The 14,740-nt window shown below is 45.0% G+C and overlaps 1 protein-coding gene across 1 annotated transcript in view; it reads right to left on the bottom strand.

Moving 5' to 3' along the window:
• CELF6 (CUGBP Elav-like family member 6) overlaps window positions 1-14,429 on the bottom strand; it is an 18,555-nt gene extending 4,126 nt beyond the window's left edge. The window contains exons 1-5 of the mRNA XM_024761799.1: window positions 14,381-14,429; window positions 766-894; window positions 585-664; window positions 284-427; window positions 40-172 (exon numbers count right to left, since the gene is read on the bottom strand). Coding sequence (XP_024617567.1) covers window positions 40-172; window positions 284-427; window positions 585-664; window positions 766-894; window positions 14,381-14,429 — 535 coding nt within the window. The remainder of the gene's footprint in view (window positions 1-39; window positions 173-283; window positions 428-584; window positions 665-765; window positions 895-14,380) is intronic.
• Window positions 14,430-14,740: the final 311 nt, after the last annotated feature.

The raw sequence follows: 14,740 nt of genomic DNA, 5'->3' as shown, positions 1-14,740 counted from the left end.
CCCGCCCCCGCCTCGGGCCCCGCCCCCTGCGCGCAGTACCTGCAGCCGGCAAGAGCGGCGCGGCTACCAGGCTGAAGGCCGCCACGTGCTGCATCTGTGCCGCCACTGCGGCCACCGGGCCGAGGCCCGGGCCCTGCGCCGCCGCCAGTAGGGCCGCCTGGTGCTGCAGGATCTTTGGGAGGGAAGAAGGCCGGGTGTGGAGGGCCCAGCAGCGGGCATCTGCCCCGGCGCCCCATCCCCCGTCACCCGCTGCCCGCTCGCGCCCGCCGGGCCAGGCGCTTACAGCGGTGGTGTAGGCTCCGCAGGCCCCCAGCGGCAGCGGCGCCGGCTGCAAGGCACTCAGCTGGCCCGCCATCTGCTGCATCCGCCGCAGCGCGCGCTCGCGGTCCGTGTCCGCCAGCTTGACCACGAGGCTGGACGAGGCGCCCTGGGTAAGGCAGGGAAGGCTGCAAGGACGGGTCTAGACCTCAGCCCCGGCCCTGGGCCGAGGGCCTTGCTCCTCAGGCCCTTTCCCCGGCATGTGGGGAAGAGGAGCCAGTCCCCAGACCCCTGGTCTCACCCCGGGCCCCGGCGCCCGCCCTCACCGCCATGGTCCTGCTGCCGTGCAGACTCTGGATGGCCGCCTGAGCTTCCCCTTGACTCCCGAACTTCACAAAGGCACAGCCTGGGGCAGGATAGAGGTGGCTCAGGTCACAGAGGCCAAAGGGTCATGTGGTCCGGAGTGAGGCGGGGTCATCAGGAAATCCAGGGGTCAGCTCAAGTCACCTTTACTGGTGCCATCGGGGCTCCGCAAGACGGTGCACTCCTCGATGTGGCCAAAGGGCTGGAACAGGCGTCTGACGTCCTCCTCACCCTGCTGCTTGCCCAGCATACCCACAAACAGTTTTCGGTCCTCTGGGGACAAATCCAGGAGTCACCTGGGAACCCTAAGACCTCTTGGACTCCCCAGAGTAACATGAGGAGCCTAGGAAGGTAGTTAACCACGGTCTAGCTCTGGGAAGAGGTGAGTGAGCAGGCCCTACTCACTTGGGGCCACAAGGTTGGGTTTCTTTGAGGGGCAGGATGACCTACAGACAGATCTGGAGGAGAGAAACTCCAGATTTCCATCAGGAAAACCTGGGTCCTGGAACTCATTGTTGCTCTTGTGGGAAGTGATTCAGTCCATATTTTTGGTTGGATAGAGCCCTACATGCATCATTTTATATGTTTGACCTTTCTGTTCTTAGAGTCTGGGAAATGCTATTTTGGACCATTTCAGCCCTATTAAGGGAGGGGAGTCCTCAGAGGAGTCCTTGTATTCATACTGGGTCTGGAGAAGATAAGTACACCCTCCCGATAAGCCTGATGGCAGTGGCTAGAGTCCAGGATTCTGGGTCAAAAAAAAAACAGCACAGAAAGCAGTTGTCTCATTGCACTGCCTCAACCCCAGACCATGAGCACTGGAATGATGAATCCCCAACTCCAGCACCCAACTCAACCTGCGTGCCCCTCCCAAAGGCCTAAAGAGAACAGGAAGCTTGGGTTCCTGATCCTCCAACATTGGCATTTTGCCCACTATGCTTACTGAACTCATGACCCCTTTCCTTACCTCCCTTATTCCTTCACTGAGCTTCCAGGGCCCTCACTGAGCCCTGCTGCCTCCTCTCTGACTTCCCCTGTTTTCCTGCCTTGATCTCTCCCCAGGTGTTCATGCTATGGGAGAACAGGTTCTGCCTATAGACCTGGATGGCCACCTGAGGATCCTTCCCTGTGTCCACCCTTCCTATGGGAATGGTAGAGATGCCCAGAGAGGGGCCGTAAGCTGGGCCCCATGACCTTGGAGAAAGCTGGAGAGCTGGGGCTGGAAACCAGGGCTTAGCTGTACATCCAGCAAGTCGGGCCTCAGGAGCACTATCCAGGAGTGTGTGATAGAGGAGCCCAGCCCACAGGTCCTGCTGTCAAAGCCTCTCTCATCTGCACCAAGGTAAGTCTCTGATTTTGAGATGGGGCTTCATCAGCGTAATACAAGTTGGGAGAGAAAGAGTGGGTGGGAATCTGGCTTCAGACTTCACCTCTGAGATCCTGAAGCCCAAGAAAACCCATCCCAAACTCCTTCACTCTTTGACAGTCTTGGCCAGGCTGATGGGGGTCCTTGGATCCTGAGTGCAAAGGAAACAAGGCTGGTGAAGGTCATAGACTGAAGCCTGGGTGACAGTGAAAAGGAAAGTGAAAAGGCTGAAATTAGCAGTGGAGGGAATCTCCAACAAGGCTATGTGTGTGTGTCCATATTTCACCTGGATGGTGTGGGGTTCAGCCTAGGCTGCCCTGGGTACCTTGGTATCTGTCGCCTGCCTGTTAATGCTGTGTCTGTATGGAGAGCAGGAGCTGTGGCTTATATGGGACAGACAGAGTGTGTTTCAGCAGAATCCTGCCCTCTGTCCAGAGGATTACTGCCCAGAAATCCTGATGGGGAAAGGATAGATAATGTACTTGTGGCCAGAATTCCAGTAGAGGTACCAACCTTCTGTGGTGAGAGTACAAACCAGTGGGTATACTTCACTCCTGGGAGGGTCAGCCACAGAATAGTGCCCTTGGAATGGATCACTGGTTTCCTAACCTTTTAAAACAGCTGTGAAATCCATTGTTCTAACAAAAATATTAGGATGAAGCTCAAAATGTAAGAGAAAAGTAGAACTGCTTGGAAAAGCCAGAAAAGTAGGAGGAGGGCTGGAGTTCCTCTTGCTTCATCTTCCCCTGGTACTCCCTAGAGGGGGCTCCAAGGAAAGTCCTTTGTAAACCACTGACCTAAAAGATAGAAAATAGAATTCCACATGGTGTATGAAGAGGCATCTGAGATCATTCTCTTCAGGAACCTGAGAAGTCAGGAAAGGTCTTTCATGATTCTCTTGACTAATCTGATGGTGGCTTTGCCTTGACATTGGAAGACAGGCCCTATTTGGTCAGGGAATCAAACCCTCTGAGATTGTTATTGTTCTGAGCTATGAAACTAAATTATGCCCATGCGTCTACAAGAGGCCCAGGAGGGGCTGGAGAAGATCCTAGGGTCTCCAGAGTCTCAGGGCTTCATGATGCCCTAATTTATAGTGCAGCTGTGACATTGGGTAGGGTCTGCAAGATGATGACAGCACCTAGGTAAGCTGTCATGCCACATGGAACAGCATCCAGGTAGCCCTAGGTAGGAAGAGAGAGGTCATGGCTGAGATGGAGCCCCCAGGACAGTAAAGAGGTTTGTGTGAACAGTGGTCCGATCCTTCATCTGCTCTTCCTCTTTCTGCTCTTTTCTGATGATGGTGGTCAGTCACAGCTCATGTCACAGACCATGAAACTCTCTGATCCTTCTGTTCCAGTGAGAGTCTCCCAAATTAAGAATTTCCATTTCCATGATAGGGCACTGACTCTATGGTTCTAGACTACTGGGCTGTACAGAATTTGAAATTGAAATGAGGTTGGGCTATGGGCTAATCTCTATGCTGCCCATTTCACAGCTGTCACCTTGAATCCTGGTGTCCTCTTTGCCACTTTACAGGGACCTTCATGGTGTTTGACAGGAGGATGATCTGGGTCACAGTGAATATAAGCATCAGATGGTCCTGAAATGGTGGGATAAGTTTCTTAAGAGACCTGGTCAAAGAGAATTACAGGCTAGACTCCTGAGAGTAGCCCGCAAATCCACACCCCTGAAGATTTTCAGGGCCAACGCATGCTCCCAGAGAGATGGAGATGATGGGATTTAGCCCAGAAAATGCAATATCCTCTAGGTCAAACTATACCAGTTTGGTAGAAAAGGATTCTGTAAGAGGTAGGTCAGAGATGTCTGAATAAAATCATTCCATGAGTGGTGTGTGGGTCCCTAGAAAGATGGAAATTCAAACTGGGAGGCTTAACTTTCCTGGAGTGGATGGAATTGGAAGATAGCATCAGTGTGGAGTTGAGACATAGTTGGAAAGACACACAGTTGAACGGTGTAACTGCATTTTCATGATGGCCACTTGTGTATACTCCTTGCTCTTCTACCAAATGCGTTTTTGAACCCAAATCAAGTTGTTTGGACCCTAGAGGTTCATCTCCATAAAGCTGTCTTGCGCAGCTGATCATACAGGGATTCTAAGGTAGCAAATGATGGGGTTGGAAGCCCAGAGTCAGAGTCAGTCCACTCCATCTTCCTCAGGAAAGGTATCAAGATGCTGTTCAAGAAAGAAGGCTCTGCCCAAGTTGACCCAAAGGAGTCCCAAGCTTCTGGCTTCTAAGCCCCCCCACAACCACTCACTACCATGTTGGTGGGATATCATGATAGTAGAAACAGTGCAGGGACAAGAAATCGCATTGGGGTACCAACCATCAGACACATCCTAAAATTACCAGTCCACCTTTCCATCCAAATACCAACCCAGGAGATCCTATTGATGGCAGCATTTGATGCTCTGACATGCTCAGTGATGACTGCAGCATAAGGATCCAAGGAAGACTGGGAAATGAGTGAAGGAAATATCCAGGGGAAACAAAGTCTCCTGATCAGATCTGATGAGTATCAAGTAGGGCTTTTTTTTTTTTGCGGTACGCGGGCCTCTCACTGTTGTGGCCTTTCCTGTTGCGGAGCACAGGCTCCAGACGCGCAGGCTCGGCGGCCATGGCTCACGGGCCCAGCCGCTCCGCGGCATGTGGGATCTTCCCGGACCGGGGCACGAACCCATGTCCCCTGCATCGGCAGGCAGACTCTCAACCACTGCGCCACCAGGGAAGCCCAAGTATGGCTTTAATTCCAAAAGAAAACTATTAGAACTAAGAAACAAATTCAGCAAAGTTATCCTATTAAAAAAATCAACAGGGACTTCCCTGGTGGCACAGTGGTTAAGAATCTGCCTGCCAATGCAGGGGACATGGGTTCAAGCCTTGGCCCGGGAAGATTCCATGTGCCACAGAGCAACTAAGCCTATGTGCCACAGCTACTGAGCTTGCACTCTAGACCTCACGAGCCACAACTGCTGAAGCCCGTGCATGTAGAGCCCATGCTCCTCAACAAGAGAAGCCACCGCAATGAGAAGCCCACGCACCACAACAAAGAGTAGCCCCCACTCGCCGCAACTAGAAAAGCCTGCGCGCAGCAACGAAGACCCAACGCAGCCAAAAATTAAAAATATAAAAAAATAAATAAATTTATTTTTAAAAAAAAGAATCTGCCTGCTAATGCAGGGGACATGGGTTCGAGCCCTGGTCTGGGAAGATCCCACATGCCGTGGAGCAGCTAATAAGCCTGTGTGCCACAACTACTGAGCCCGCATGCCAGAACTACTGAAGCCCGCGGGCCTAGAGCCGTACTCCACAGCAAGAGAAGCCACCGCAATGAGAAGCCCACGCACCACAACAAAGAGTAGCCCCCGCTCACTGCAACTAGAGAAAGCCCGCACACAGCAACAGAGACCCAACGCGGCCAAAAATAAATAAATAAATAAATTTATTTATTTTTAAAAATCAACAAAAAAATCAGTTGTGTTTCTATAGACTAACAATGAACAATCTGAAAATGAAATTAAGAAAACTATTTCACTTAGCATCAAAAAGAATAAAATACTTAGGAATAAATTTAAACAAGGCTGCAAAAGACTTGTATCCTGAAAACTACAAAATATTGCTGAAGAAAACTGAAGAAGATGCAAATAAATGGAAGACATCCTATGTTCATGAATTGAAAGACTTAATGTTGTTAGATGTCAGTACTACCCAAAGCAATCTACAGATTTAATGCAATACCTATCAAAATTTCAGTGGCATTTTCTTAAGAAACAGAAAAATCGATCCTAAAATTCATACGGGATCTCAAGAGATCCTGAATAGCCAAATAATCTTGGGCGGGAAAAAGAATTTTGGAGGTCTCAGTCTAACTGATTTCAAAACTTATTACAAAGCTACAGTAATCAAAGTGTGGTACTGGCATAAAGAGAGACATTTAGACCAATGGAGTAGAATAGAAAGGCCAGAAATAAGCCCTCACGTATGTGGTCAATTGACTTTCGACAAGAGTGCCAGTCTTTTAAACAAATGTTGCTAAGAAAGCTGGACATCTACATACAAAAGAATGAAGTTGGACCCTTACACTGTACTGTATACAAAAATTAAATGAAAATGGATCAAATGTAAACATAAATGCTAAAACTATAAAACTCCTAGAAGAAACAGGGGGAAAGCTTCATGACCTTGCATTTGAGAGTGATTCCTTGGATATGACACCAAAAGCACAGGCAACAAAAGTAAGAATAGAAATTTTGGACTACATCAAATTTTAAAACTACTGTGCATCAAAGGACACAACCAGAGTGAAAAGGCAACCTACAGAATGGGAGAAAATATTTGCAAACCATATATCTGATAAAAGTTTAATATCCAGAATATATAAAGAGCTCCTATGGCTCAACAACAAAAATAATTCAATTTTTAAAAATGAGCAAAAGATCTGAATAGATAGTTCTCCGAAGAAGATATATAATGACCAACAAATATATGAAAAGATGCTCAAAATCACTAATAATTAAGAAAGTGCAAATCAGAACTACAAGATATCAACTGACACCCATTAGGATGACTGCTATTTTAAAAAAGTGGGGGGGAAATAAGTGCTGGCAAGAATGTGGAGAAATTATGTATGTATGTGCACTAATGTTGAATGGTACAAGCCGCTATGGAAAACAGTACGGCGGTTCCTCAAAAAATTAAAAATAGAATTACCATATTATCCAGCCATACCAGTTCTGGGTATATATCCAAAAGAATTGAAAGCAGAGTCTCAAAGAGATATTTGTACACTCACGTTCACCTTAGTATTATCCACAATAGTCAAAAGGTAGAAGCAACCTAAATGTCTTATCAACCAATGAATGGATAAACAAAATATGGTATATATGTACAATGGAATATCATTTGGCTTTTAAAAGGAAGGAAAAATCTAAAAAAAAAAATGTTCTGAAGAACCTAGGGGTAGGACAGGGATAAAGAGGCAGACGTAGAGAATGGACTTGAGGACACAGAGAGGGGGAAGGGTAAGCTGGGACGAAGTGAGAGAGTGGCATGGACATATATACACTACCAAACGTAAAACATAAAAAAAAAAAAAAAGGAAGGAGATTCTGACATGCTGCAACATGGATGAAACTTGAGGACATTATGCTAAGTGATATAAGCCAGTCACAAAAAGACGGTTGCCAGGGGCTGGAGGGAGGGAGAAATGGAGAGTTATTGGTTAATGGGTACAGACTTTGAGTTTTGTAAGATGAAAAAGTTCTGGAGGTTGCACAGCAATGTGAGTATTGCTAACAGTATTGAACTGTACTCTTAAAAATGGTAAAGAGAGTAAAGATGATGTTATGTCTGTTTTACCCCAATTAAAAAAAAATACAGTGAAGGAGGAGGCCTGAAAAATAGGGACTTAGATTAAGAAAGAACAGAGACTCCACTGTTCCTTCATCCTGATCCAGGAGAGCCAGGAGGCGAGTAAGAAAGGTAGACCAAGCCTGGGCTTTCAGGTTCCCTTAAGAGAGAAGATCTCAGCCTCTGGAGATGCATTTTTCTTTTGTGGGCTATACACTTGTACCTGAAGGGCTTGTCAGAGGTTCAGCCACAGCCATGGCCTAAAAGTGTTACAACAATTAGCTCTGGGTGATCCACTCTGAGTCAAACTGAAGGAAAGCACCACTCTTTTCCTTCGGAGGTAGAATGCATTTCAGGAAGTGAAACATTAACTTGACATTACCAGGTCTTAGGCAGTACTGTGAGCCTTATCCAGTCAGGTTTTAGTTGGAAGAATACTTTTTAGAATTAATTCAGTGTGAGGATCAAAGACAGATATGAGTGTCAACTGACTAATAGAACAGTTGTTGCTAAGATCCGTGTCTGATTTAGGCCAGAGAATATGTCCCAGTATTAAGAAATTCTGAAAATTCTAGCTCAAAATTTAACTTTAACTTAAAGTCTGGATGTTAAACACTGAATAGAATAGAATCCTAGAAAAAAAAATTGGAAAAGATGGCTTACTTAGTTAGATAGTAATATATGTTTATTACTCAAAATCCAGGCTGATATTTAAACAAACCCTTGCAAATTCAGGCAGAAATTAAACAATTATAGAATGGTTTTAGGAGGGTTGATGTGATGACAGATAATTGGCTTTTGAGTTAAACCAAATGTGAAGATTAAAAAACAGAGGCATTACCTCAGAGAAAGTTTTACATTTTAAAGTAAAAAAAAAAAAAACCCTTAAAGTGAAAAGATTGCATGGATTTATTACTTAAACTATTTCTGTACCGTAGGCATCTTGGATCTGTAAATATTTGCTAAGTAAAAAATACAGCCAAGTTGGGGAAAGAGCAATCACAATTGTGACTTATGAATTTATTGATTTTATGTTATAAAATTTGAAGGATAGGAAAGAAAATACAGGAGTTCAGTGATTTTGAAGATTTTGCCTTAGAACTAAAAAATACTTTCCCTATATGATTGGTACTTACAGTTCAACTTATTTTTAGTGTTTCCATAGTAGAGATAATCTAAGTTAGGAAAAATCAACCACAGTCTCCATGCTGAAGAGCAGATAAAATAGATCTATTTAGTTACCATTGTCTGAGGGATTTAGGGATCCCTAGCTCTGGCCTCATGTAATTTGAGGTTAATTTAACATTTTGAAATACATGACCTTTGAATTTTCATTCAGGCAAACATTTTAATGTTCACATTCAATTAAACACAAATGCTGAGGGAAAAGTTTTTGGCACTATGTATATTTAATTAGAAATGGGTGCCGTGGGCTTCCCTGGTGGCGCAGTGGTTAAGGATCCACCTGCCAATGCAGGGGACATGGGTTCAAGCCCTGGTCCAGGAAGATGCCACGTGCCACGGAGCAGCTAAGCCTGTGAGCCACAACTACTGAAGCCCGCGTGTCTAGAGCCCGTGGTCCGCAACAAGAGAAGCCACCGCAGTGAAAAGCCCACGCACCGCAACAAAGAGTAGCCCCCACTCACCACAACCAGAGAAAGCCCGCACACAGCAACAAAGACCCAATGCAGCCAAAAATAAATAAATAAATAAAATAAACAAATTTATATATAAAAAAAGAAATGGGCGCCTTTAGTATATTATGAGATAATTTCACTTTGGAAAATTAGATTAATTTTCCTTTAAGAGTGTACTGTTCAAAGGACTTCCCTTGGTGGTGCGGTGGTTAAGAATTCGCCTGCCAACGCAGGGGACACGGGTTCGAGCCCTGGTCGGGGAAGATAGCACATGCCACGGAGCAACTAAGCCCGTGCGCCACAACTACTGAGCCTGCGCTCTAGAGCCCACATGCCATAACTACTGAGCCCACGTGCCACAACTACTGACGCCTGCGTCCCTAAATCCCACGCTCCGCAACAAGAGAAGCCACCACAATGAGAAGCCTGTGCACCGCAACGAAGAGTAGCCCCCACTCGCCATGACTAGAGAAAGCCCGTGCTCAGCAACGAAGACACAACACAGCCAAGAATAAAGAAATTTATTGAAAAAATAAAAAAGTGTACTGTTCAATGCCACAGGATGTAAAATATAGGCACAGAGCATGGAGTATATGAACAGTGTGGGACTTGACTGCAGAATTTATGGGAACTGGGATACATTAAACATATGTATAAATATATATGTATAAACATACACATAGGGCTGGCATACATTAAAAGGCTACTATAATATAGTCCATGAAGACTTGGATGCACTCTGAGTGCCATCAAGGCTGCAAGGGATGACCATGAAAGAAGAGGGCCCCAGACCTTCTATCGGGCAGATCTTGTGTTGCTATTATTGCATTGTAAGCATTGAATGTGCAAGTGTTACCAGTAACTTCTAAAAGTAATGCAACATACAGTGTGTTTAAAATATAGGTTATTTCGAAGTGCCTATGAGGGGACTCCAAGTCAGACGGGGAAAGTCAGAGATGGCTTTGCCCTCAGAGCCTCTGTTTCCTTATTTGGAAGCTTGGAGGAAATAGCTCTTCCTGCCCTACCTATTCTAGAAGCTTGTGGGGGGAATCAAGTTCATGAGACTATCTGTGACCTGTAGAGCATGGTTATACAGAGAGTCTTATGATCTTTCAGATTTAGGAGGAGCCGTTTGGTCTCCTCCTAGGAACAAATGGATGCTTTTAAGAACAATGATGTTGTAGGTAATGTTATAGCGGGAAGAAGACAGGATGTCTCTGTACCTTTCCAAGGTGTTATGAAAAATATTTTTATAAATTTGCTTTAAACATTTTTTTTCAATGAAAACAATTTTACTTCTATTCAGGCTCTCCCCTGCTGTGCTAACACTTTGATTTCTACAGCATTGGCTGGAAGTGAAAATAAAACAGACCTATAATAGAAGTTATAAGAAAATAAAATATAGGTCATTTCAACCACAAACCTCATGTCTAGTGATTAAAAATAAGAGTAATACTACTCTGTTGCATTGGCATGAAAATTCAAGAGACAGAATGTAAAGTAACTATTTTTGTCAAAAAGCTCATGCATGTGTACATAATATAATACTCCTGTATGGCAGATGGGAAAGAAAATGGCAGTCTTTGGACCGAAGAAGCAAACCTGATAGGTTTAGTTAGGCTGTCACAATGCTGGCCCACTTTTAAAAATTGAATAAGTTGCCAACATTTAATATAATTTAATATAATTAAAACAGAAACTTTCATTATGTCATGACAGTCTCACCCGTTTAGGGTTCCTTACCTGGCTCCTATAGCATTTGAGTTAGTGATCCCTGTTTTATGGGAAGAAAAATCTAATAATCCCTTCCAGAAAAAAAATGGCAAAATTTTGGAAGATTACGTTTGCCTTGATACCCCCTTGATTATGTCTGCATTGATACCAGTATTTTTGTCAGATGTAAAAATCATTATTAATCAACTGTAAACAAAGGATTTAATTTCAGGAATAATTTTAAAATATGCAAGCTCAAAGGCTTAACTGTATCAGGGCAGGTGTGACCGTTAACTCTGAAGGTTTATAGAATGTTTGGGATAACAGAGATAAGACTTGGATGAGACAAGCTGTCTTACATTGGTGTCAAATGTTACATTTCAAAACCAAATTCAATACCATTTTAAAAGTTGAGTTTCTAAAGCATTAATTTGTGTTACAATTCAGCAGAGAGCTGAACTCACTTTTTTTTTTTTTTTTGCTGTACACGGGCCTCTCACTGTTGTGGCCTCTCCCATTGCGGAGCACAGGCTCCAGACGCGCAGGCTCAGCGGTCATGGCTCACGGGCCCAGCCGCTCCGCGGCATGTGGGATCTTCCCGGACCGGGTCATGAACCCGTGTCCCCTGCATCGGCAGGCGGACTCTCAACCACTGCGCCACCAGGGAAGCCCTGAACTCACTTTTGAAGAGATATATAATAGCATTGAAGAGAAGAAACACCTTTTGATTAGTATCTAACACAGATCAGTTGGTAGTAAAATACTTGTAAATTGTAAAGACCCAACTGTTTTGCAAGACTTAGTACATATGCCTCCTGTCTCCCAAATGTGTATCAGGGAACATTTGGTGATTTTGAGTGGCAACACGAAAGAATTGAGAGATCTGGTCATCCAAAACTGCAAGAAGGATTATCCACAGATGCCTTTGGAGTATATGCTCTTTAAAAGCCATCACTTAAGCAATGTAAAGCAATTATACTCCAATAAAGATGTTAAGAAAGAAAAAAGCCATCACTTGTCAAGAAATAGCTATGTTATACATAACTACTAAAATTATGAATTCTACTGCCAGGCAGACCTCTTTTCAGCTAGATTTTCTTTTCCTGCTCTCTTGAGCTGCTCGGAATCTGAACAGGTGTAGAGGTGAAATGCCATATGTACAGAATATGTCAATGATATTACACCTGAAAAACCTGTACAAAAATGGGGAGGCAAATGATAAAACTCATGCTGATGCCACTGCTGGGAGCCCAGATGACCAAGACATCTGGACTAGACTAAGCAGAAGCATAATCAACGTGGAGGCCTCCTTTGGGCAGTGGCCCTCACCCTGGCAAGAGGTGTTGGACTCCAAGCAGCAAGTGTGCCCCCAGCATCCTGGATTTAGTTCCTGAACCAGACTCCAAGTTGCATTATATTCTTCTGAGCTCTGTACATGCTCTTCCCTCCACCTGAAATACTTGCTCCCTTGCTCCTCCTCTTTCTATTTGACTACTTCTTGTTCATCCTTGAGATCTCAGCTTAAATATTACCACCTCTGGGAGCCCACCTTGACCTCCCAGACTAAGGTGCCCCATGTTTTCCCCAATGCTTTTCAATCCCCCAGGGCTTGAAAAGCATTGATCACACTGGATGATAGCTTTGTTTTACTGTTTATATCCCCTTATAGCTCCAGAGCTCCACGAGGCCAGGTGCCAGGTCTGCCTTGCATTCCTAATGTGGAGTAAGTTACTCAAAAGATATTGGTTGGATGGTTAAACAAACTACAGCCCAATCTGTCTGCTTCTTAGCTCACTCAAGTACTCTTAGGTGACCTCTCAGCTGTCTAGGGTTCGTGGGCAGGGCTGAGAAGTTGGCCAACATTGGCCCTGATGCCTAACAGTTTCCCAAGAAGCAGAAATTCTTGGGACAAGTGAACCAGAGGTTTGATATGCAGCCTGGAACTTCTCAAAAACCAGTCTGGAAAGAATGAGATGGAAAAGGAGGATTTGTGTTTGGAGGAGAGGGAGGAAGCTTGGAAATATCTCCTTAAGACAAAGTGGGATGATAACATCTTGACCAGAAGTGGAGAATCAAAGACCAAAATCAGAAAATCTAAAAGGAGGAAGAATGGATTTCTTGGAGGAAAGAACTCCACAATGGAGCTATGAAGCTACTAGAGTCCCTTGTAGGTGTGGACACTGAGCCTGAAGTCTGAGAGGATGTGCAGAATTATTAGGAGTCAATAAATGTCTGTCAATTGGGTTCCATTCTCTCCCTGATCTTGGGCAGCTTCTTTTACCTAATAAAAAGCCATGGCTGACCTCCCTAAGGTGGGGAGAAAGTCATTTTTTTTTAAACATCTTTATTGGAGTGTAATTGCTTTACAATGGTGTGTTAGTTTCTGCTTTATAACAAAGTGAATCAGTTATACATATACATATGTTCCCATATCTCTTCCCTCTTGCGTCTCCCTCAGGAGAAAGTCTTATTTAAGAGGGAGTCCGCAAATGTCAGGGAGGGCTCCAGGCAGATTTCTTGGAATGATTTAACACCCAAGGGCAAGAAAGACACCAAGAACTGACACCAGAAGCTAGTATTGCTTTTCCAGTATGGAAGCCGGCCAGAACTCAGCTGGTTGTCAAAAAGCACAGGCTCGGATGGACCTAGAGTCTGTCATACAGAGTGAAGTAAGTCAGAAAGAGAAAAATAAATACCGTATGCTAACGCATATATATGGAATCTAAAAAAATTGTACTGATGAACCTAGTGGCAGGGCAGGAATAAAGACGCAGACATAGAGAATTGACTGAGGACATGGGGAGGGGGAAGAGTAAGCTGGGACAAAGTGAGAGAGTGGCATGGACATATATACACTACCAAATGTAAAACTGATAGCTAGTGGGAAGCAGCCACATAGCAGAGGGAGATCAGCTCGGTGCTTTGTGACCACCTAGAGGGGTGGGATAGGGAGGGTGGGAGGGAGACGCAAGAGGGAGGGGATATGGGGATATAGGTATACATATAACTGATTCACTTTGTTGTACAGCAGAAACTAACACAACATTGTAAAGCAATTATACTCTAATAAAGATTAAAAAAAAAATCACAGGCTCTCAAACCCTCCTGTTCTTAAGGAACATTAGTCTTTCTGCACTAGGAAACAGTGCAGCTAAAAAAAAAAACTTTTGAAGACTTTCCATGGTCCTCAGCATAGAGTTCAGTTCCTTAATATGGCCTACAAAATCTGTCTTACGAGCCTCATCTTTTTCCCAAGGCAACTGAAATGAAGGAATGAATGGCTCCAACCCAGACTGGACTGAGTTCTCTGTAATCAGAAGATCTGGAAAAGGAGAATAACTCTAACCTGGTTCTTCAAACAAACCTGGAAGTTCCACCTGTTAAAACAGGAATGAACTCTCTTCAGGGGCAAGGTGGCAAGAACTCCCTTCCTCTATGTCCAGCCTCTATCTCCTGCCTCTTCTGGGTCTGGGGATGCTGGGACCCCATCCCTCTTCAGTCTGACCTGGGATGGCTGAGCTGTCTGGTGCTAAATAATCTGGTCCCTCCCTAGTTGCCCCCCTTACCCAGGGAGGCTCTAGTAATAAACCCTAGGTAGGCCTGACTCCAGAAGTGGGCCCACCATCCCCGACATGGATGATACCCTGAGATTCGGCAGGCAGGCAAGTTACCTCCTCGGCCCTCACTGGCAGCCGGCTTCACTTGGATGGGACGATTCATCTGAAAGACATCGGACCAACACACCCAGTCAGCGTGACTGCCTGGCCCTGCCCCGGCTTCTCCACCCCTGGACTCCTCAGGATCTAACCCCTCACCCCTTTGAACTCTACACCCCACCACTCTCACACAGGGATTATAGATTTTCTCCAAGATTCATCCCTTAAAGGCAGGAATTTAGAAGGTGCTGAAGCCTGAAGGATTAGGCGATAGGAAGCTCAGGGGCAAGCAGAGGAGGGACTGTGGGGGTCAAAAAGATTCTCCTGCCTTGGCTCTGTGTAGGGACCATGTGCGGCCTGTCCCTCTGGCTCCTG

This window comes from Neophocaena asiaeorientalis, unplaced genomic scaffold (assembly GCF_003031525.2).
Source record: "Neophocaena asiaeorientalis asiaeorientalis breed wild unplaced genomic scaffold, Neophocaena_asiaeorientalis_V1.1 scaffold54, whole genome shotgun sequence".
In the NCBI taxonomy this organism is placed as follows: Eukaryota; Metazoa; Chordata; class Mammalia; order Artiodactyla; family Phocoenidae; genus Neophocaena; species Neophocaena asiaeorientalis.
This window is presented reverse-complemented; position numbering and strand designations above follow the sequence as displayed.